The sequence below is a fragment of the Nerophis lumbriciformis genome, linkage group LG23, assembly GCF_033978685.3.
Source record: "Nerophis lumbriciformis linkage group LG23, RoL_Nlum_v2.1, whole genome shotgun sequence".
NCBI lineage: Eukaryota > Metazoa > Chordata > Actinopteri > Syngnathiformes > Syngnathidae > Nerophis > Nerophis lumbriciformis.
In genome coordinates this window covers 41,020,361-41,044,160 of record NC_084570.2, presented here as the reverse complement: position 1 = coordinate 41,044,160, position 23,800 = coordinate 41,020,361, and the positions used below count along the sequence as shown (strand labels likewise).

Genomic DNA, 23,800 nt, shown 5'->3' with positions numbered 1-23,800 from the left:
AATCGTTATAAAAGTTGACAGGGGGATGTGGTTATGAATCATAACATGTTAATAACATAAAAACTATAATAGTTACAATAGTTGAAAGGCCCCCCCACTTTTTCAACTATTATAACTATTATGGTCTTTATGTTATTAAGGTTTTATGATTCATAACCACATCCCTCCATCAACTATTATAACTGTTCTAGTTTTTATGTTAATAACGTGATTTGATTCATAACCAGCTCCCCCACTTTGTCAACTATTATAACTGTTATAGTTGTTTATGTTATTAATGTTATGACTCTTTACCACATCTCCCTGTCAACTATTATAGTTTTTATAGTTTTTATGTTATCAACGTTATGATTTATAACCGCATCTCCCTGTCAACTATTATAGTTTTTATGTTATTATCATGTTATGATTCATTACCACTTCCCCTCGTCAATTCTTATAACTATTATAGTTTTTATGTTAATAACATGTTATGATTCATAACCACTTCCCCTCGTCAATTATTATAACTATTATAGTTTTATGTTATTAACATGTTATGATTCATAACCATATTCCCCTGTCAATTATTATAACTCTTATAGTTGTTTATGTTATTAATGTTATAACTCTTTACCACATCTCCCTGTCAACTATTATAGTTATTCTAATTTTTATGTTATCAACGTTATGATTTTTAACCGCATTTCCCTGTCAACTATTATAACTATTATAGTTTTTATGTTATTATCATGTTATTATTCATAACCACTTCCCCTCGTCAATTCGTATAACTATTATAGTTTTTGTGTTATTAACATGTTATGATTCATAACCACTTCCCCTTGTCAATTATTATAACTATTATAGTTTTATGTTATTAACATGTTATGAATCATAACCACACACCCCTGTCAATTCTTATAACTATTATAGTTTTTATGTCAATAACATGTTATGATTTATAAGCACATCCCCCTGTCAAGTATTATAACTTTTATAGTTTTTATGTTAATAACGTGTTATGATTCATAACCACATCCCCCTTTCAACTATTATAACTGTTCTAGTTTTTATGTTATTAACGTCTTATGATTCAAAACCACATAAACCCCTATCAACTATTATAATTATTATAGTTTTTATGTTATTAACGTTATGATTCATAACCGCATCCCCACGTCAACTATTAAAACTATTATAGTTTTTATGTTATTAACGTTATGATTCATAACTACATCCCCTCGTCAAGTTTTATAACTATTATATTTTTTATTTTAATAACATGTAATGATTCATAAACACATCTCCCTGTCAATTATTATAACTGTCATAGTTTTTACGTTATTACCATGATATGATTCATAACCACATGCCCTTGTCAACTATTATAACTGTTATAGTTTTTTATGTTATTAACGTTATGATTCATATCATAATAATAACATAAAAACTGTTACAGTTACAATAGTTGACAGGGGGATGTGGTTATGAATCATAACATGTCAATATCATAAAAACTATAATAGTTATAAAAGTTGACGGGGGGATGTGGTTATGAATCATAACATGTTAATAACATAAAAACTATAATAGTTACAATAGTTGAAATGCCCCCCACTTTTTCAACTATTATAACTATTATGGTCTTTATGTTATTAACGTTTTATGATTCATAACCACATCCCTCCATCAACTATTATAACTGTTCTAGTTTTTATGTTAATTGTCACCGCCTACTGCCACCTGGTGGTTTGTATGCTCAGTTTTCCCTTGGTGCAGCAGACCTGGCTCTTACTTTTTGTCTTCCTCAGAGTTCCTGTGTCTTCCTGTGGGCGGAGCTGCAAGACGTGCACAGCTGTGTCTAATCTCACCAGCACTACCGTATTTTCCGCACTATAAGGCGCACCGGATTATTAGCCGCACCTTCAATGAATTACATATTTCATAACTTTGTCCACCAATAAGCCGCCCCGGATTATAAGCTGCGCCTACGCTGCGCTAAAGGGAATGTCAAAAAAACAGTCAGATAGTTCAGTCAAACTTTAATAATATATTGAAAACCAGCGTTCTAACAACTCTGTCCCAAAATGTACGCAAATGTGCAATCACAAACATAGTAAAATTCAAAATGGTGTAGAGCAATAGCAACATAATGTTGCTCGAACGTTAATGTCACAACACACAAAATAAACATAGCGCTCACCTTCTGAAGTTATTCTTCATTCGTAAATCCTTCGAATTCTTCGTCTTCGGTGTCCGAATTGAAAAGTTGCGCAAGCGTGGGATCCAAAAATGGCCGGCTCCGTCTCGTCGAAGTCATCGGATTCAGTGTCGCTGTTGTTGTGCAGCAGTTCCGTGAATCCTGCCTTCCGGAAAGCTCGGACCACAGTTGTGACTGAAATATCTGCCCAGGCATTTACGATCCACTGGCAAATGTTGGCGTATGTCGTCCGGCGCTGTCTGCCCGTCTTAGTGAAGGTGTGTTCGCCTTCGGAGCTGTGTGAAAAAAGCCACCCGGCCTCTTCGCGTAAACTTCCCTTAACCACTCGCTCATCTTTTCTTCATCCATCCATCCCTTCGAGTTAGCTTTTATGATGACGCCGGCTGGAAAGGTCTCTTTTGGCAAGGTCTTCCTTTTGAATATCACCATGGGTGGAAGTTAGCATGGCAAGCTAGAACCACAGTGAAGGATGACTTCTCATTCCCTGTGGTGCGAATATTCACCGTACGTGCTCCCGTTCCACAGTGCGGTTCACAGGAATATCAGTTGCTGTGAAATACGGTAGTAATCCGTGTGCGGATGGAGAGATTGCGTCTTTTTATGAACCGGATCCTTGTCGCTTAGTAGGAGCCATTTTGTGGTCTTTACAGATGTAAACAGGAAATTAAACGTACGGTGATATCCGCGCGTTTTTTCTTCTTCTTCCGGGGGCGGGTGGTTGCTTACAGTAGAAGAAGAAGCGCTTCCTGTTCTATGGGGGCGGGTGCTTTCCTTGGCGGTTGCTTGCGTAGAAGAAGAAGCGCTTCCTGTTCTACCGGGAAAAAAGATGGCGGCTGTTTACCGAAGTTGCGAGATCGAAACTTTATGAAAATGAATCGTAATAAAGCGCACCGGGTTATAAGGCGCACTGTCAGCTTTTGAGAAAAATTGTGGTTTTTAGGTGCGCCTTATAGTGCGGAAAATACGGTACTTAAGCAGCACCTGGCCAGCTGGATGGCACTCGGCTATTCCACTTCTTGACTCTGTTCGTATGAAGACGCCTATGCTCCTTGTATTTTTTGCTACATTCCATCTTGGCTATTTCCAGTGCCATCCAGCTTGGTATGTTCGTTGATAGTTTGCACGTCTTGCAACTTCGACCCAAAGCTTAGTTAGTTTGTATATTAGCTTTTGTTCTTTTTGTCACGGTGCTCTTTTTTGTGTTCTCTTTTTTCGCACCGTCACTTTTTGTTATATTATATTTTTGGATCATTGTTGTGATCGCTTCTTTGTTTAAGTAAAGAACTATTTACTCACAAATCCATCTGCATCCTTGGGTTCCTCTGTTCCACATCTAAGTAAATTGTGACATTAATAACGTGATTTGATTCAAAACCAGCTCCCCCAATTTGTCAACTATTATAACTATGATAGTTTTTATGTTAATAACCTGTTATGATTCATAACCACATACCCCTGTCAACTATTATAACTCTTATAGTTGTTTATATTATTAATGTTATGACTCTTTACCACATCTCCCTGTCAACTATTATAGCTATTATAGTTTTTATGTTATCAACGTTATGATTTATAACCGCATTTCCCTGTCAACTATTATAACTATTATAGTTTTTATGTTATTATCATGTTATGATTCATAATTACTTCTCCTCGTCAATTCTTATAACTATTATAGTTTTATGTTATTAACATGTTATGATTCATAACCACACAACGCTGTCAATTCTTATAACTATTATTGTTTTTATGTTAATAACATGTTATGATTTATAACCACATCCCCCTGTCAACTATTATAACTCTTATAGTTGTTTATGTTATTAATATTATGACTCTTTACCACATCTCCCTGTCAACTATTATAGCTATTATAGTTTTTATGTTATCAACGTTATGATTTATAACCGCATCTCCCTGTCAACTATTATAACTATTATAGTTCTATAGTTCTTATCATTCTTATAACTATTATAGTTTTATGTTATTAACATGTTATGATTCATAACCACACAACCCTGTCAATTCTTATAACTATTATAGTTTTTATGTTAATAACATGTTATGATTTATAAGCACATCCCCTTGTCAAGTATTTTAACTTTTATAGTTTTTATGTTAATAACGTGTTATGATTCATAACCACATCCCCCTTTCAACTATTATAACTGTTCTAGTTTTTATGTTATGAACGTTATGATTCATAACTACATCCCCCGTCAAGTTTTATAACTATTATATTTTTTATGTTAATAACATCTTATGATTCATAAACACATCCCCCTGTCAACTATTATAACTGTCATAGTTGTTATGTTATTATCATGTTATGATTCATAACCACATGCCCTTGTCAACTATTATAACTATTATAGTTTTTCATGTTATTAATGTTATGATTCATCTCATAATAATAACATAAAAACTATAACAGTTATAATAGTTGAAAGGGGGGTGTGGTTATTAATCATAACACGTTAATAACATAAAAACTATAATAATTATAATAGTCGATGGGGGGATGCGGTTATGAATCATAACATGATAATAACATAACAACTATGACAGTTATAATAGTTGACAGGAGTGTGTGTTTATGAATCATAAGATGTTATTAACATAAAAAATATAATAGTTATAAAACTTGACGGGGGATGTAGTTATGAATCATAACGTTAATAACATAAAAACTGTAATTTATGTTAAGGAAGTAGTTTGACATGTACTTCGTTATCAGGGAGGTGTAGCGGATTTTATAGACTAGGCTCAGTGCAAGTTGTTTTACTCTGTCCTCCACCCTGAGCCAGCCCACTTTGGAGAAGTGGGTAGGAGTGAGGTGTGATCTGGGGTGGAGGTCTAGAAGTAATCTGACTAGCTTGTTCTGGGATGTTTGGAGTTTAGATTTGAGGGTTTTGGAGGTGCTAGGGTACCAGGAGGTGCATGCGTAATCGAAAAAGGGTTGAACGAGAGTTCCCGCCAGAATCCTCATGGTGCTTTTGTTGACCAGAGAGGAGATTCTATAGAGAAATCTTGTTCGTTGGTTGACCTTTTTGATTACCTTGGTTGCCATTTTATCACAGGAAAGATTAGCCTCTAGAATGGAACCTAGGTAGGTGACCTCATCTTTCCTGGTGATAACAATGTCACCCACTTTTATAGTGAAGTCATTGACTTTCTTAAGGTTGATGTGGGACCCAAATAGGATGGATTCCGTTTTACCCCAAGTGTATGGATAGCTTGTTAAAGTTAAAGTTAAAGTTAAAGTACCAATGATTGTCACACATACACTAGGTGTGGCGAAATTATTCTCTGCATTTGACCCATCACCCTTGATCACCCCCTGGGAGGTGAGGGGAGCAGTGGGCAGCAGCGGTGGCCGCGCCCGGGAATCATTTTTTGGTGATTTAACCCCCAATTCCAACCCTTGATACTGAGTGCCAAGCAGGGAGGTAATGGGTCCCATTTTTATAGTCTTTGGTATGACTCGACGGGGGTTTGAACCCACAACCTACCGATCTCAGGGCGGACACTCTAACCACTAGGCCACTGAGTAGGTGGCCTAGTCAGCGAGCCAAGTGCAAGTTCTACAGAGTTCAGCACTGAGGATTTTCTCCACCTGTGACTTGTCCTTGTCTGATACCAGCAGGGCCGAGTCATCCGCAAACAAGAACAATTCACAGTCACATGCCGATGACAAGTCGTTTATGTATATTAGGAACAGTAAAGGCCCCAATATACTGCCTTGGGGGACTCCACAGCTCACTGAGAGGGGGGGGACACGGTGCCGTTCACCTCTACCACCTGCTCCCTCCCCTCCAAGTAAGATTGCATCCAGCTCGATGAGGTTTTATCAAATCCGATTGCTCTGAGCTTATCCAACAGTATAACGTGGTTAACGGTGTCAGAGGCCTTCTGAAGGTCCAGCATGACCATGCCGCAGTATTTGCCCGCGTCCACCTCATGTTTGATAAGGTCGGTCAGATAGAGAAGGCATGTGTCAGTGGAGTGGTTAGTTCTGAAGCCGGATTGGAATTTGTAAATGAGTTTATTAGTGGCAAGGTAACTATCGACCTGTTCATAAACTATTTTCTTCATTACTTTCGAAATGGAACTGAGAATAGAAACAGGTCGGTAGTTGCCAGGTTCCAATTTGCTTCCTTTTTTAAAGAGGGGAGTTACTCTTGCTATCTTAAAATCTTTTGGTACTTGGCCTTGTGTAATTGATAGGTTTATTATGTGCGTGATGATCGGGGCAATGATGGAGGCAGAGTCCCTGAGGAATCTGGAGGGGATATTGTCAAGGCCGGTGGCCTTCTTTGGGTGGAGCGCGCTCAATTTTTTAAACACCTCATCAGCTGTGACCATTTCTAATTTGAAATCATTGTTGGATACTCCTAGCTTTCTGTAGAAGGCTTTAATGTGTTCTACACCAAAGCGACCAGAGTGGTGGGACAGCTTGTTGACAAGAGTTGCGGCTATGCTGGTGAAAAAGGCGGTAAGTCTGCTTGCTACCTCCATTTTTTATGTGGGCTCTGTACCGAGGATGTCGTTGTGGCTTGTGCAGCCCTTTGAGACACTTGTGATTTAGGGCTATATAAATAAACATTGATTGATTGATTGATTGATTTTGTCTGTAATGAGGGAGTCACCCTCCTTGATGCTGATGTTGGTGAGTCTGGTTTTAAGTTTCTGGCAGCAACCAGGAAGCTGGTTGTTGAGAATTTTCCAGAGCTCACGTGGCTTATTTGTGTTTTCCTCTATTTTGTCGTTAATGGAATTTTTTTTTAAGGATTTAGCCAGGTTGGTTGACTTAATAACATAAAAACTACAACAGTTCTAATAGTTGACGGGGTGGACAACTTCACACAGAAAGACTGAAACGGTGAGACAATGAAAAGCGGAATTTACGTTGGGGGTCAACTCACCGAGAAGTCGTCGTCCTCGGCCCTGAGGTGGTCTGCGATGTACTGAACTCCCTCGATGGCTCGTTGCACAGCCGGGGAGATGGACAGAACCGCCCCCTCGGGTGGGTTCCCTGGTTCTCTTGTGGACTCGGCTTTGAGGTACTTTGTGGGTGATCGTGGTTCGGCCCTGTCTGCAGACCCCGTCCAGTTCTCCGGTCCTTCGTTGTGCAGGAAGCGGTAACAGAAGCTGCCCGGCTCACGCCGCCGAGGCTCCCTCTGGTGGTCGCACATTTGCTCTACGCTGCGGGAGCGTCCGTTCGGGGAGAGCACGTTGGCATCTTCCTTGGAAAGACGGCGGAGGGGGCCTAGCGGCAACGTCGGGGGCAGGGACAACAGAGAAGAAGACAAGTGATGTCCTCGGTGTAGACCGGAATACTGTTCCGGGGGCGACCGGGAAAAGATGTGGTCTTTAACCGGGGTCTCGTCCTTAAAAGGGGAGGCGGGCGGAGACGGAGAACAGACGTGGATGTCGGGACCATCGGAAGGCGTCTTGGGTCCGCTGGTGCCGAAACCCATCCAGAAGGTCTGGGAGTTGCCCGTGGCGGATACGACGGCGGGCCGGTGCAGCATCTCGATCAGCTTCTTGCAGTTCCGCTTGGCCGTGCCGGGCGGCCTCTTCATGAACAGCACCCGGGGCACGGCGTCCAGGAAGACCCGCCGCACCCAGTGGGGCATGCTGTGGGTCTGCGGCGAGCGGTGGTGCACGTTCAGGACGAAGACGGTGATGACGATGGACAGCGTGACGAAGACCATGGTGAAGAGCAGGTACTCGCCGATGAGCGGGATGACCAGCGAGGTGGACGGGATAATCTCGGTGATGAGCAGCAGGAAGACGGTGAGGGAGAGCAGCACGGAGATGCACAAGGTGATCTTCTCACCGCACTGCGACGGCAGGTAGAAGACCAGCACGGTGAGGCAGGAGATGAGCAGGCAGGGGATGATCAGGTTGATGGTGTAGAAGAGCGGCAGCCGGCGGATGATGAAGTAGTACGTGATGTCGGCGTAGATCTCGGCGCAGCACTCGTACTTCTTGGTGTTGTACTTGCCCACCGCGTTGACGATCACCCACTCGCCGCTCTCCCAGTAGTCCATCTGGTCCACGTCGCCCGCAATGCCCACCAGGTCGATCTTGGCGCGGTCGTACGTCCACGAGCCGAACTTCATCTTGCAGCTCTGCTGGTCGAAGGGGAAGAAGGTGACGTCGATGCTGCACGACGACTTGTAGATGGCGGGAGGCATCCACTTGACGCGCCCGTCGTGGAACAGCTGGGCCTTGGTCAGGTGCGTCACCGCAAAGTCGCCGTCGGCGCTGCCGACAACAAAACAGGACTGCTTTTTCAACACACACATTCCATCTCCTTCTGTCAAATTTGGACTCTTTTGGGAAAAGATCTGATTTAATTATAAGTGGAATAAAATAGAACTTCACAAATACGACTTCATTTTTCTTGCAAAACCTGACCTCAAAGACACAACATTTTTTTCACCCAAAAAATGTCTATTAGTTCTTGTAAAACGACAACTTTTTTCATACATTTCTCATAAATCTCATGAATCTCGATCTATTCTTGCAAGATTTTCCCTGAAAAATCTCAATTTATTCTTACAAGATTTTCCCTGAAAAATCCCGATTTATTCTTGCAAGATTTTTCCTAAAAAATCTTTATTTACTCTTGCAAGATTTTCCCTGAAAAATCTTGATTTATTCTTGCAAGATTTTCCCTGAAAAAACTTGATTTATTTTTGCCAGATTTCCCTTGAAAAATATCGATTTATTCTTGCAAGATTTTCTCTGAAAAATATCGATTTGTTCTTACAAGGTTTTCCCTGAAAAATCGCGATCTATTCTGCAAGTTTTTGCCTGGAAATCTCGATTTATTCTTGCAAAATTTTCCCTAAAAAATCTCGATTTACTCTTGTAAGATTTTCCCTGAAAAAACTCAATTCACTCTTGCAAGATTTCCCTTGAAAAATCTCGATTTATTCTTGCAAGGTTTTCTCTGAAAAATATCGATTTATTCTTACAAGGTTTTCCCTGAAAAATCTCAATTTATTCTTGCAAGATCTTCCTTGAATAATCTTGATTTATTCTTGCACGATTTCCCCTGAAAAATCTCGATTTATTCTTGCAAGATTTTCCCTGAAAAATCTCCATGTATTCTTGCAACATTTTCCCTGAAAAATCTTGATTCATTTTTTGCAAGAAATTCCCTGAAATATCTCGATTTATTCTTGCAAGATTCTCCCTAAAAATCTTGATTTACTCTTGCAAGATTTCCCTTGAAAATACTTGATTTATTCTTGCAAGAAATTCCCTGAAAAAATCTCGATTTATTCTTGCAAGATTTTCCCTAAAAATCTGGATTTACTCTTGCACGATTTCCTCTGAAAAATCTCGATTTATTCGTGCAAGATTTTCCCTAAAAATCTCGATTTACTCTTGCAAGATTTCCCTTGAAAATACTTGATTTATTCTTGCAAGAAATTCCCTGAAAAAATCTCGATTTATTCTTGCAAGATTTTCCCTAAAAATCTGGATTTACTCTTGCAAGATTTCCCCTGAAAAATCTTGATTTATTCTTGCCAGATTTTCCCTGAAAAATCTCGATTTATTCTGCAAGATTTTAGCTGAAAATCTCAATTTATTTTTGCAATATTTTTCCTACAAAATCTAGATTTATCCATGCAAGATTTTCCCTGAAACATCTTGATTTATTCATGCAAAAATTTTCACTGAAAAATCTCGATGTATTATTTTATTCTTCTCTTATCCTTCTTCTTTAGATTCCAACTTTTCCCCCCTAAAATAAAAAAAAAAAGTGGAAAAAAAACCTGACTTCTACTTTTCTTCCTGAAAAGTTTTTTTTTTTCAATGGCGAAAAAATAAATAATCCAAATTCCTTCTTGCCGAGTTGAACTTTTTTTCTTTGAAAAATGATTTAATTGTGGCAAGATTAAGACTCGTTTCCCCCAGTACAACGTTATTCTCGAAAAATAATTTTTTTCATGCAAAACTTGAGTTCAAATTCACAAACATTTTTCCACCAAAAATATTTGACTTAATTCTTGTAAAATGGTGACTTTTTTCATACATTTAAAATCAGATTGTATTTCTGGATTAAGCGTTTTCCCTTAAAAAATTTAAAATCATTCTATAATTTTATCGTATTTTTTGTTGTCTAGTTCAAGAAAAATATAACTTTGACTTTCTTGCAAGATTTTGCCCAAAAATTCTTCCTATATACTGGCGAGAATCGAACCTTTTCACCCCTAAAAATGCAACTTTTTCCAAACAGTTTTTTACTCCAAACATCCAACCGTATTCTTCATCCATGAGGACAGCAGCCACCTAAGGCCTGTCAGACACTTCAACTCATCGCCTTGACCCCTCCTGACCGATGGAGGACACAAGCCACAGTTTTCACGCAGAAAATCAAAGGTATTGGGTGAATCGGCTTGTCCGTTGCCTAGACGGGTTGCGGCAGGCATGTGAAATGTGTTGCAGACGTTTTTTTGTGTCGGGGTTATGACGGGCGACAGAATCCAAAACTGAGCTGTGCCTCTTTAATTCGCTTGAAAGTGTGCGAGGTCTTGTCCTATTAGTTAACGAGCCCACAGCCCGTTGATTCAGCAGCACAATAGGCTGTGTTTGAAAGACAAGGCGTGTCTAATAAACGTCACTGTGACTTCCCTCCACTCATAATTGCACTGCAGGCCTTTTTATCCGAGGCTCTTTACAAACACATTTTCTGTGTCGCTCCAAGTTTGTTTACGACCGCCGCCCGTCGAGGCTGACCTTGTTGGCGGCCGAAAAGTACTTCAAGTTGTTGGCAGGCGGCGAGAGTGTTGGCGGCGTGTCCGCTGACGCCTCCCCCTGTAGTGGAATCAGCGGCGTCCAGGCGCTAATGTTGATGTGATTATGTTGGCCTCAAGGATGGCGCCGCTTAAAAGGGTATGAGTCACTTTGCTGGGACAGGCTACGTGACGCTCTGCCTGATGAACACCTTTACAAAGTTATGACATGATGAACTTTGCTCATCATGTAGAAATATGCCGCCGTTTGGGATGGACATCTTACGACAACTCTGCCTTCAATTCCATCCCATTCTTCAGACCATTTGATTCAGAATCATGATTTTTTTAAATCAACAATTATTAATATTTGGTGCTGGTTTTATTGACAAATGTGCTGTTTTGGACTGCAATATTGGTCAATTATCATGACATATGTCTAGCTTGTGTGCTATTGTGTGCTTAGCTGTTGTGTAGCTGCTAGCTTCTCGTAGCCTATAGCCTTGCATGTTTACCTTTTGTGAATGACTTTAGTAAAAATGAAGTAATTGTGTGCTCATTGGAGGACCTTTATATGTTAACTGGCTGGCGACAAGTAAACATGCTGCAGGACTGCTTGTATCGCGCATGATATCACACACAAGTAAACACGCTGAAGGACCGTTTCTATCGCACATGACATCGCATGTGCAGGACCGCTTGTATCGCACATGATATCACACACAAGTAAACAAGCTGTAGGACTGCTTGTATCACACATGATATCGCACGCAAATAAACACGCTGCAGGACTGCTTGTTACGCACATGACATTGCACATAAGTAAACACCCTGCAGGACTGCTTGTATCGCACATGACATCACACACAAGTAAACACGCTGCAGGACTGCTTGTATCGCACACAAGTAAACACGCTGCAGGACTGCTTGTATCGCACATGACATCGCACACAAGTAAACACGCTGCAGGACCGCTTGTATCGCACATGATATCGCTCACAAGTAAACAGGCTGTAAGACTGCTTGTATCGCACATGACATCGCACACAAGTAAACACGCTGCAGGACCGCTTGTATCGCACATGATATTGCACACAAGTAAACAGGCTGTAGGACTGCTTGTATCACACATGATATCGCACGCAAATAAACAGGCTGCATGACTGCTTGTATCGCACATGATATCACACACAAGTAAACACGCTGCAGGACCGCTTGTATCGCACATGACATACAGTACATATGTATATATATATACATATATATATATATATATATATATATATATATATATATATATATATATATATATATATATATATATATATATATATACATATGTGTATATATATATATATATATATATATATATATATACATATATAAATATATGTATGTATATATATATATATACTGTATATATATATATATATATATATACACATATACTTATATATACACACACACATATATAATTATATATATATATATATATATATATATATATATATATACAAATATATGTATGTATATGTACATACATATATACATACAGTATATACGCATATATATACAAACATAGTTTTACATGTATACATACATATATATGTATAAATATACATATCCATCCCTCCATTTTCTACCGCTTGTCCCTTTTGGGGTCGCGGGGGGTGCTGGAGCCTATCTCAGCTGCATTCAGGCGGAAAGCGGGGTACACCCTGGACAAGTCGCCACCTCATCGCAGTAAATATACATATATATATATATATATATATATATATATATATATATATATATATATATACATATATATATATCAAGCTGTATGTGTGTGTGGGTGTGTACATATCATATTAATATAATTAAAATAACTCAATATTAAGAGTATGTGAAAGTTCGACTCCAACCTTGTTTACTTCCGTGACAACCTCCTTAAAGTTTTGTAAACAATCAGAAATATCAAAATGTGCCAAACATGGATAAATGTGGAGTGTTCTGCATTTTTCCCATCATGCTTTGTAAAGGATTTAAATGGGTGTAACTTAAAAAATTTTGTGACGCGTGGCCTTTTTTTTTTTTATAATATCCACCACGTTCAGTGAGCAGGTTGTGTAAAGTGTGTTGACTTTTTGTGTTGGTTTATTTGCGTCCTGACTAGGGAAGGTTGTTTGCATTGGTTCATATAACTAAATGCTGTGCTGTTGTCTTTCGAAACACGATTCATTGTTATTGACCTGAATTACTCAAATTGTCCACAAGTTGGCGACGAATTTGCAGTTTAAAGTGTGTCAGGTGTTGAAAATGAATCGTTTTCGCTCTGCGGGCCAGATTCCTTTTGAAGCTCATGACGTCCCGCGGGCGCAGTTTGGACACCGCTGTTCTAGAACATTTCTACATATGTTTTTGAGGTTTCTCACTTGTTGTAGAGGACGATGTCGGGCCTCCAGATGATCTCTGAGGGAATCCGGACGGAGGTGACGTTCTCGTACTCCTCCGGGTTCCAGCGCAGCTTGTAGTCGTTCCACTCCTGCGGGAGAACGGCGGTGGCGGTTACAACATCCCCGGCGACCATGTTGGATTGTGTTGGCGTGCGCACACACCTGCTTGACCCACACATTGGTGGTCATCATCTGGTTCTTCTCGTCCTGGCGGGGTGCGCGGAAGGAGAAGTTGGAGATGAGTTCATGGACAAGGACTGCATTCGCAAGACCACGGTGACGTTCGTGAAGCCGGGGGAATATTTTAACGTGCTTGCTGACACCTTCTATAGGAGGAGACGTGTTCTCGCGCTGGCAGGCTGTCGTCTAATTGTGAGTGCAGGGGGAAACAATGTACGCCACACGTCAGGTGCCCCATCCCTCCCCCACGTCCCCTGAGTCAACCTGATTTATTTGCATTTCATTCTCCACAGGGCCTGCACACGTCAGTCGATGGTGCAGGAAAGTGGTAAATAAGTATTTTTCCCCCACGGATGAATGAATGAACTGAAAAATACATGATTGAAACACAATATAGTGGCACTAGGTGGCAGTGTCTTTAAATGATGAGTCTTTATTTTACTTGTATTGAGTCTCTGCTGCTCACTCAGGCAGGCTTTGCTGTATATATTTCTAACTACTTTTTCCCTACGCTTTGCACCCCGGGGCTTATAAAACGGTGCGGCTGATTTATGGATTTTTCCTCGCTGACAGCCATATTGCAAATAGTTTAAAATAAAAACAAGTAAAGACACTGAAAAGGTGTGTTTTTGTTTGTGCTACGGCGCCATCTTTTGGACGAGTTCGCTCATTGCAGACAGCTGTAGTGCAGTGTAGGCTGAGCGTTGAACAAGAAGTGGAAGTGCTGTTCCGTTTTCTGGCCGTGCATAGCGTTTGTACTCGTATGATTTTTCATTATATATATATATATATATATATATATATATATATATATATATATATATATATATATATATATATATATATATATATATATAATAAACACACATACAGACATATATACATATATGCATATATTTGTATATACAGTATATACATATACATATATGCATATTTATGTATTTATATATAAATATATCATATAGAATACACAAATATACGTATATATATACATATATAATATGCATATATATGTATACATATTTACATATATACATACATACACATATACATATATACGTATATATACATATATACGCAACATATATACATATATGTATACATACATATATATATATATATACACACATACTGTATATACATACATACAGTGTATACATACACATATACATACACATATATGTATACATACACATATACATATGTGTATACATACATATATATACACACATATATACATACATACAGTATATACATACAAATATACATGTATACATACACATATATACATGCACATACACATATATATACAAACACATATACATATATGTATACATACATACAGTATATGCATATATCAGTGCGGCTAATATACAGAAAAATGTATTGGTTGCGGCTTATATACTGGTGCTTTCTATCGACCGGACAATACGGTACTATATTTGTCACACATATCTGCCTGCAATGCAAGTTATTTATGTAGTTGTATACATTTAAATGTAAACTATTTTCCTAAGCAATTGTGTGTAAATGAACGTATTAATATTTGTAATTTTTATTAATTTTACAAAAAGAAACTTGTTTTCTGTAGATGCATTTAGATCTTAAAATTGTTTGTATTTGAGTAAAATCTTCCTGTGTTATCATAGTCATAATCAACTAACTCAAGGCAAGTTAGGGCTTTTTTCAAGTCACAGTATCGTTATCGGTATCAGTATCGGCAAAACGATCCCTGTATTTACTTGGCATCGGCTCAATATCAGAACTCCCAGTATCATCCACGCCTACTTTTTGCACTTGTATGACAGTTCTTGTCAAAGATGATACTAGGTGACAGTATAGTCAAATGGTGATTCATTTTACTTTATTTTACTGTTAATTAGTTTAATTTAAAATTAGTAATTGTTTTTGACAGCTAATAATGTTTGATATGATATATAAAACATTACCTATGCAGTTTGACACATCGAGTACATTATTTACATTAAGGAACATTACCTGTGAAATCAGAACAACGTGGAAGTCAACCAGTGAGTGCCAACAATTCATTGTTTTGGACTTTGTAGGCTCTACTAGACCTCCATGAACATAATAACTCCAAATCTAGAAAGTTCTCATTGTGGTCTTTAATATAAGGTGCGACTTGATGAGGTTTATTGCGACTATTTTTTTTTCGAGTGAGTAGCTGTGAACTGTAAACAAGACGTCGCCCGTGAACATATGTTTTAAATATCAACTATTCATACAAAAAAGTCACTGACTGACCACGTCTATGAGCTGAGCGATGGACAGTCCAAAGTGGACCAGAACCGTGTCCGACGAGTTTTCCACCGGCCTGGAGAGCTTGTTGTAGCGCACAAAGAGGTCCTGGAGCAGCTTCTCCTCGGCGTGGGCCCGTGGTGCAGCATAGCAACACACTACGGGAAGTAAACAACAAAACAATAACATTTCGGTAAACAAGGAAGTAGAAAGTGATATTTCCGGTTGAAGTAGTTTTTAAGGACTGACTCATTTAAGGTGGAAAAATAATTAATTAATAACAATTATATTTTTAATAATGATAACTATAAAAATATTATTTATGAAATTGATAATAATAATATTAACTGTTTACATGAACAAATGCATTGTTTGCCTGATCTGGACTGCAAACCACTTTGAAAGAACCTCAGAGTTCTTTTGGACAACAATCAGAATTTTGCTAAAGAAATTAACTCTGTTGTTATGAGTTACCTTTTCTCAGCTGTAAAATGTAAACCTAAGAACAGGACATAAAAAGCCTTGTAATGTAAACATAAGAACCGGACATAAAAACACCTAAAATGTAAAAACAGGACATGAAAACACTTGACATGTAAGAACAGAAAAATGAAAATACTTCAATTGTAAGAACAGGACATAAAAACATTTAAACTGTAAACCTAAGAACAGGACATAAGAACACTTAAAGGGGAACATTATCACAATTTCAGAAGGGTTAAAACCATTAAAAATCAGTTCCCAGTGGCGTATTTTATTTTTCGAAGTTTTTTTCAAAATTTTACCCATCACGCAATATCCCTAAAAAAAGCTTCAAAGTGCCTGATTTTAACCATCGTTATATACACCCGTCCATTTTCCTGTGACGTCACATAGTGATGCCAACACAAACAAACATGGCGCATAGAACAGCAAGCTATAGCGACATTAGCTCGGATTCAGACTCGGATTTCAGCGGCTTAAGCGATTCAACAGATTACGCATGTATTGAAACGGATGGTTGTAGTGTGGAGGCAAATTGAAGAAGAAACTGAAGCTATTGAGCCATATCGGTTTGAACCGTATGCAAGCGAAACCGACGAAAACAACACGACAGCCAGCGACACGGGAGGAAGTGAGGACGAATTCGGCGATCGCCTTCTAACCAACGATTGGTATGTGTTTGTTTAGCATTAAAGGAAACTAACAACTATGAACTAGGTTTACAGCATATGAAATACATTTGGCAACAACATGCACTTTGAGAGTGCAGACAGCCCAGTTTTCATCAGTTAATATATTCTGTAGACATACCCTCATCCGCTATCTTTTCCTGAAAGCTGATCTGTCCAGTTTTGGAGTTGATGTCAGCAGGCCAGGAAAGCTAGGGTCGATATTCTTCTCTTGATCATCTTCGGTGGCATAAGGGACGGTGTGAGCCAAGACGTCCAGGGGGTTTAGCTCGCTCGTCTGCGGGAACAAACTGCCGCCATTGCTTGCCGTGCTACCGAGGTCCTTTGTCCCTGAATAGCTCACACACTCCGGCAGATTCAATGGGGGTCTGGCGGCAGATTTCTTTGACTTTATGGTTGGAAATGCATCTGCTTTGAGTGTCGCAGGATATCCACACATTCTTGCCATCTCTGTCGTAGCATAGCTTTCGTCGGTAAAGTGTGCGGAACAAACGTCCAATTTCTTGCCACTTTCGCATCTTTGGGCCACTGGTGCAACTTAAATCCATCCCTGTTCGTGTTGTTACACCCTCCGACAACACACCGACAAGGCATGATGTCTCCAAGGTACGGAAAACAGTCGAAAAAACGGAAAATAACAGAGCTGATTTGACTCGGTGTTTGAGAAAATGGCGGATTGCTTCCCGATGTGACGTCACGTTGTGACGTCATCGCTCCGAGAGCGAATAATAGAAAGGCGTTTAATTCGCCAAAATCCACCCATTTAGAGTTTGGAAATCGGTTAAAAAAATATATGGTCTTTTTTCTGCAACATCAAGGTATATATTGACGCTTACATAGGTCTGGTGATAATGTTCCCCTTTAAAATGTAGGAAGAGAACATAAAAACACTTGAAATGTAAGAACAGGACATAAAAACACTTAAAATGTAAGAACAGGACATAAAAACACTTGAAATGTAGGAACAGGACATAAAAAGTCTTGAAATGTAAACATAAGAACAGGACATAAAACACTTGAAATGTAGGAACAGAACATGAAAATACTTCAAATGTAAAAACAGGACATAAAAACATTTAAAATGTAAACTAAGAACAGGGCATAAAATCACTCAAAATGTAAGAAGAGAACATAAAAACACTTGAAATGTAAACATAAGAACAGGATGTAAAAAAAACTTTTAATGTACAAACAGGTCATAAAAACACTTGAAATGTACAAACAGGTCATAAAAACAATTGAAATGTAAGAACATAGCATCAAAACACTTGAAATGTAAAAACAGGACATAAAAAGTCTTGAAATGTAAACATAAGAACAGGACTTAAAAACACTTGAAATGTAAACCAAAGAACAGGACATAAAACACTTGAAATGTAAGAAGAGAACATGAAATTACTTCAAATGTAAGAACAGAATATACAAACACTTGAAATGTAAGAACAGGACATAAAAACATTTAAAATGTAAACCTAAGAACAGGACATAAAAACATTTAAAATGTAAACCTAGGAACAGGACATAAAAACATTTAAAATGTAAACCTAAGAACAGTACATAAAAACATTTAAAATGTAGGAAGAGAAAATAAAAACACTTGAAATGTACGAACAGGACTTAAAAACACTTAAAATGTAAACATAAGAACAGGATGTAAAAAGAACTTTTGATGTACGAACAGGACATAAAAACACTTGAAATGTAAACCCAAGAACAGGACATAAAACATTTGAAAGAGCTAAGAACAGAACATAAGACATTTGAAAAAGCAAAGAACAGAACATAAGACATTTGAAAAAGCAAAGAACAGAAGATCCAAGCCAGCGGGCAGTAGAGGTAGCAGCATGAAGGAGCAAGAGAGCACAACAAGTAATGGTTTAGGGCCCAAATGGTCCTGACAAAGAACGTCTCCCTCAGTCTTGATGAATGTGATCTGGTGGATCTGTAGTGCCTTTGATAAGCCTTTTCATGCTTTTATCACTTGCAGCCCTGCATGTTGTTTTTTAGGCAGCTCCCAGTACTGCTTTGTCTTATTCCTGTGAGCCCTGAAACATGCAAACATTGCAAACAACATGCAGACATTGCAAACAACATGCAGACATTGCAAACAACATGCTAACATTGCAAACAACATGCAAACATTGCAAACAACATGCAAACATTGCAAACAACATGCTAACATTGCAAACAACATGCAGACATTGCAAACAACATGCTAACATTGCAAACAACATGCAAACATTGCAAACAACATGCAAACATTGCAAACAACATGCTAACATTGCAAACAACATGCAGACATTGCAAACCACATGCTAACATTGCAAACAACATGCAGACATTGCAAACAACATGCTAACATTGCAAACAACATGCAGACATTGCAAACAACATGCTAACATTACATACAACCTGCTAACATTACAAACAACATGCAGACATTACAAACAACATGCTAACATTACAAACAACATGCAAACATTACAAACAACATGCAAACATTACAAACAACATGCAAACATTAAAAACAACATGCAAATATTACAAACAAAATGCAAACATTACAAACAACATTCTAACATTACAAACAACATGCAAGCATGACAAGCAATATACTAAAATTACAAACAACATACAAACATAACAAACAACATGCAAACATTACAAACAACATGCAAACACTATAAACAACATGCAAACATTATACACAACATGCAAACATTACAAACAACATGCAAACATAACAAACAACATGCAAACATTACAAACAACATGCAAACATTACAAACAATATGCTAACATTACAAACAAGATGCAAACATTACAAACAACATGCAAACATTACAAACGACATTCTAACATTACAAACAACATGCAAACATTACAAACAACATGCAAACATTACAAACAACATACCAACATTACAAATAACAAGCAATTGGTAATAATTATTAGTAATTATTGTTAATAATACTAATAATAAAAACGTTCATAACAAGAATAACTTTGATCATCATATTACAGTTTTTTACAGTCGCTAGGACACATTTAGGTCACTTTTTCAGAAGTCTTCACACAGTAAGCACAACAGAAGTATAAATGGGCTAAACTGAGGATCGATTATCATTGCTTTGGCACAAAATGCATTCAATGACGACATCTTTCAAATGACATTCATTATTTTCTCACTTCGACACAACAACCGCCAAAACTCTGTGTACTTACAGGCCAGTTTGAACATGCTTACATACTGCTTTCAAAACTGTTACACTTAAGTTCAAAACAATAACATAATACAAACTTGAATAAGACAGCAATGTGCTACAATTCTACAGTAATATTTGAATGAAATATATGTCAAATCGAAAAATGAGATGCTATAAAAACAATTGGACAATTCCACCATCCACATGATCAAATGTCCCTCCTGGACGCAATGCATGCTGGATGCCTGGACATATCAGCAGAAGATTGCCAGGGATGCATCAGGCATGCCAGAACATTCCTTCCTTGGTGTGTTGCCCTAGATCAGTGTTTTTCAACCTTTTCTGAGCCAAGGCACATTTTTTTTTCATTGAAAAAATGCAGAGGCACACCACCAGCAGAAAACATAAAAAAATGAAACTCAGCAGCCGATATTGACAATAAAAAGTCGTTGTCGCAATTGTTGGATAAGAATTCAAACCCTAACAAAGTATGCATCAATATAGCTCTTGTCTCAAAGTAGGTGTAGTGTCATGACCTGTCACATCACTCCCTAACTTATTTTGAGGTTTTTTGCTGTTTTCCTGTGTGTAGTGTTTTAGTTCTTGTCTTTTGGTGGCTTTTCCTGTTTTGTCGGTATTTTCCTGTAGCAGTTTCATGTCTTCGTTCAACGCTATTCCCTGCACCTGCTTTGTTTTTGCAATCAAGACTATTTAAGTTGTGCGAACGAGAATCCTTCTTTGTGGGGACATTGTTGATTGTCACGTCATGTACGAATGTACTTTGTGGACGCCGTCTGCTCCACACGCTGTAAGTCTTTGCTGTCGTCCAGCATTCTGTTTTCGTTTACTTTGCAGCCAGTTCAGTCTTATTTTCGTTTCGCATAGCCATCCCTAAGCTTCAATGAATTTTCTTAGCAGCATTTGCCTTTTGTTTATTTTTGGTTTAAGCGTTAGACACCTTTTTACCTGCACGTTGCCTCCCGCTGTGGTCTGCATATTGTGATCACCATTGCTTACACACTAAAAGTTAAATGTTCCCACAGTTAACAAAGTCTACACACAGTAAACAAAACCACTGTGCAGATGTGCTAATATTAGTCATAGACTCTGTTGCACACTTATATTCCACACATGCTTCACACACACCTTCACATCTTGCGCACATGTAAGGATTGTAGATGAGATATATTTGCCAATATATTTGGTCAACTTACAGTAATCATTCATTACATATGCTAAAAAGATGTGATTTCTTATAGTAAAATAGGTTTTTTTACAAATGTGTTTTGTATTTCTCACTGTTGTGGGTAACTCACTCCAATAGTGTCTTATCATTTGAAGTCTGTGTGAGTGAGACGACAATAAAACTGCATTTTTACTAATGCTTGCTTTATTTTGAAGACTGGGCATATGTTTTCACCCAAGTGTGAAATTTTGCAAATCATCTAGGAATTAAGAAAATTGAATGTGGTGTTTGGAAAAGTGTGTGTATCTTTTGAAAAAAGACACACAGTTAGTAAAATTGTGTGTAAGCAAATGGAAAAAACTGTGACTGTGTGAACATTTAACATTTAGTGTGTAAGCAATTACAAAAAACTGTCAAATGTGTATGTGATGTTTAAAATGTATATATGATGTTTAAAATGTGTATGTGATGTTTAAAATGTATATATGATGTTTAAAATGTGTATGTGATGATTAAAATGTGTAGGTGATGTTTAAAATGTGTATGTGATGTTTAAAAGTGATGTTTAAAATATGTATGTGATGTTAAAATGGGTGATGTTTAAAAATGTGTATGTGATGTTTAAAAGTTATGTTTAAAATGTTTATGTGATTTTAAAAGTGATGTTTAAAATGTGTATGTGATGTTTAAAATATGTTTAAAATGTGTATGTGATGTTTAAAAGTGATGTTTAAAATGTGTATGTGATGTTTAAAATGTGTATGTGATGTTTAAAAGCGATGTTTAAAATGTGGATGTGATGTTTAAAATGCGTATGTGATGTTTAAAAGTGATGTTTAAAATGTGTATGTGATGTTTAAAATGTGTATGTAATGTTTAAAAGTGATGTTTAAAATGTGTATGTGATGTTTAAAAGTGATGTTTAAAATGTGCATGTAATGTTTAAAATGTGTATGTGATGTTTAAAATATGTATGTAATGTTTAAAAGTGATGTTTAAAATGTGTATGTAATGTTTAAAAGTGATGTTTGAAATGCGTATGTGATGTTTAAAAGTGATGTTTAAAATGTTTATGTGATTTTTAAAATGTGTATGTGATGTTTAAAAGTGATGATTAAAATGCGTATGTGACGTTAAAATGTGTGTGATGTTTAAAATGTGTATGTGATGTTTAAAATGTGTATGTGATGTTTAAAAGTTATGTTTAAAATGTTTATGTGATTTTAAAAGTGATGTTTAAAATGTGTATGTGTCACATCGTGGTGAGGGAAGTCCTGTTTTGGGGTTGTCTGGCAAACTTCCTGTTTTATTTTGAAAATTCTAATCCTCCTCTCGTTTCAGGCCACTTGCCTTTCCTCCTGTGTCACTGGTCTGATGTCTCTCCTGATTGCCTGATTGTGTCCACCTGTGTCACTCTCCCTCATGTGTATATAGTCCTCGTCTTCCCCTGTCTTGTTGCCAGAGTATATCGTCTCGCTACGTACCGCCAGCCTTGTCCACAGCCTTGTCCACAGCCTTGTCCACAGCCTTGTCCACAGCCTTGTCCACAGCCTTGTCCACAGCCTTGATAAGTATTCCATCCATCCATTTTCTACCGCTTATTCCCTTTGGGGTCGCGGGGGGCGCTGGAGCCTATCTCAGCTACAATTGATTTCTTTGTTTCCTCTGAGAGAGTGATTTTCTTTTGCTAAAGTTTTTTCGGTCAAGTCTTTTTGTATCAATTTTCATAGTCCCTTGCCTTCCTTTTTTTCCTCCTTCTGGAGCGCTTTTAGTTTGCAGGCTTCTCAACTCTTTATAACATATTTTCTGTTTATAGCTTCTTGACTTCTTGTCATGAGTGAAATTACCTTTTTTGTAGATTATCATAGATTGTTGTTTTTTTGTTATTAGATTCGTATAGAGCTTTTACTATTGTCCTTTTCCTCCTTAAGGAGTGATTTTCTGTTTATTGCCTTATGTCCTATGCTACACATCCTCTTGTTGCTCTAGTATATCATAGATAGATTTTGTAGCCAGTTTGTTTAATCACTCTGTCCAAGAGATAGCAAAGAAAACTACCGTATTTTCCGCACTATAAGGCGCACCTAAAAACCACACATTTTCTCAAAAGCTGACAGTGCGCCTTATAACCCGGTGCGCTTTATTACGATTCATTTTCATAAAGTTTCGATCTCGCAACTTCGGTAAACAGCCGCCATCTTTTTTCCCGGTAGAACAGGAAGCGCTTCTTCTTCTACGCAAGCAACCGCCAAGGAAAGCACCCGCCCCCATAGAACAGGAAGCGCTTCTTCTTCTACTGTAAGCAACCACCCGCCCCCGGAAGAAGAAGAAAAAACGCGCGGATATCACCGTACGTTTCATTTCCTGTTTACATCTGTAAAGACCACAAAATGGCTCCTA

General features: G+C 37.9%; 1 protein-coding gene across 2 annotated transcripts in view; it reads right to left on the bottom strand.

The window, feature by feature from the left end:
- Positions 1–23,800, bottom strand: part of LOC133622680 (neuronal acetylcholine receptor subunit alpha-2-like) — a 52,191-nt gene that overhangs the window by 5,148 nt on the left and 23,243 nt on the right. Inside the window, exons 2-5 of one of the 2 annotated variants that reach the window (XM_061985533.2) lie at positions 15,843–15,994; positions 13,560–13,604; positions 13,377–13,486; positions 7,129–8,476 (exon numbers count right to left, since the gene is read on the bottom strand). In XM_061985533.2, coding sequence (XP_061841517.1) covers positions 7,129–8,476; positions 13,377–13,486; positions 13,560–13,604; positions 15,843–15,994 — 1,655 coding nt within the window. The remainder of the gene's footprint in view (positions 1–7,128; positions 8,477–13,376; positions 13,487–13,559; positions 13,605–15,842; positions 15,995–23,800) is intronic. The other variant, XM_061985534.2, reaches the window with a different exon arrangement.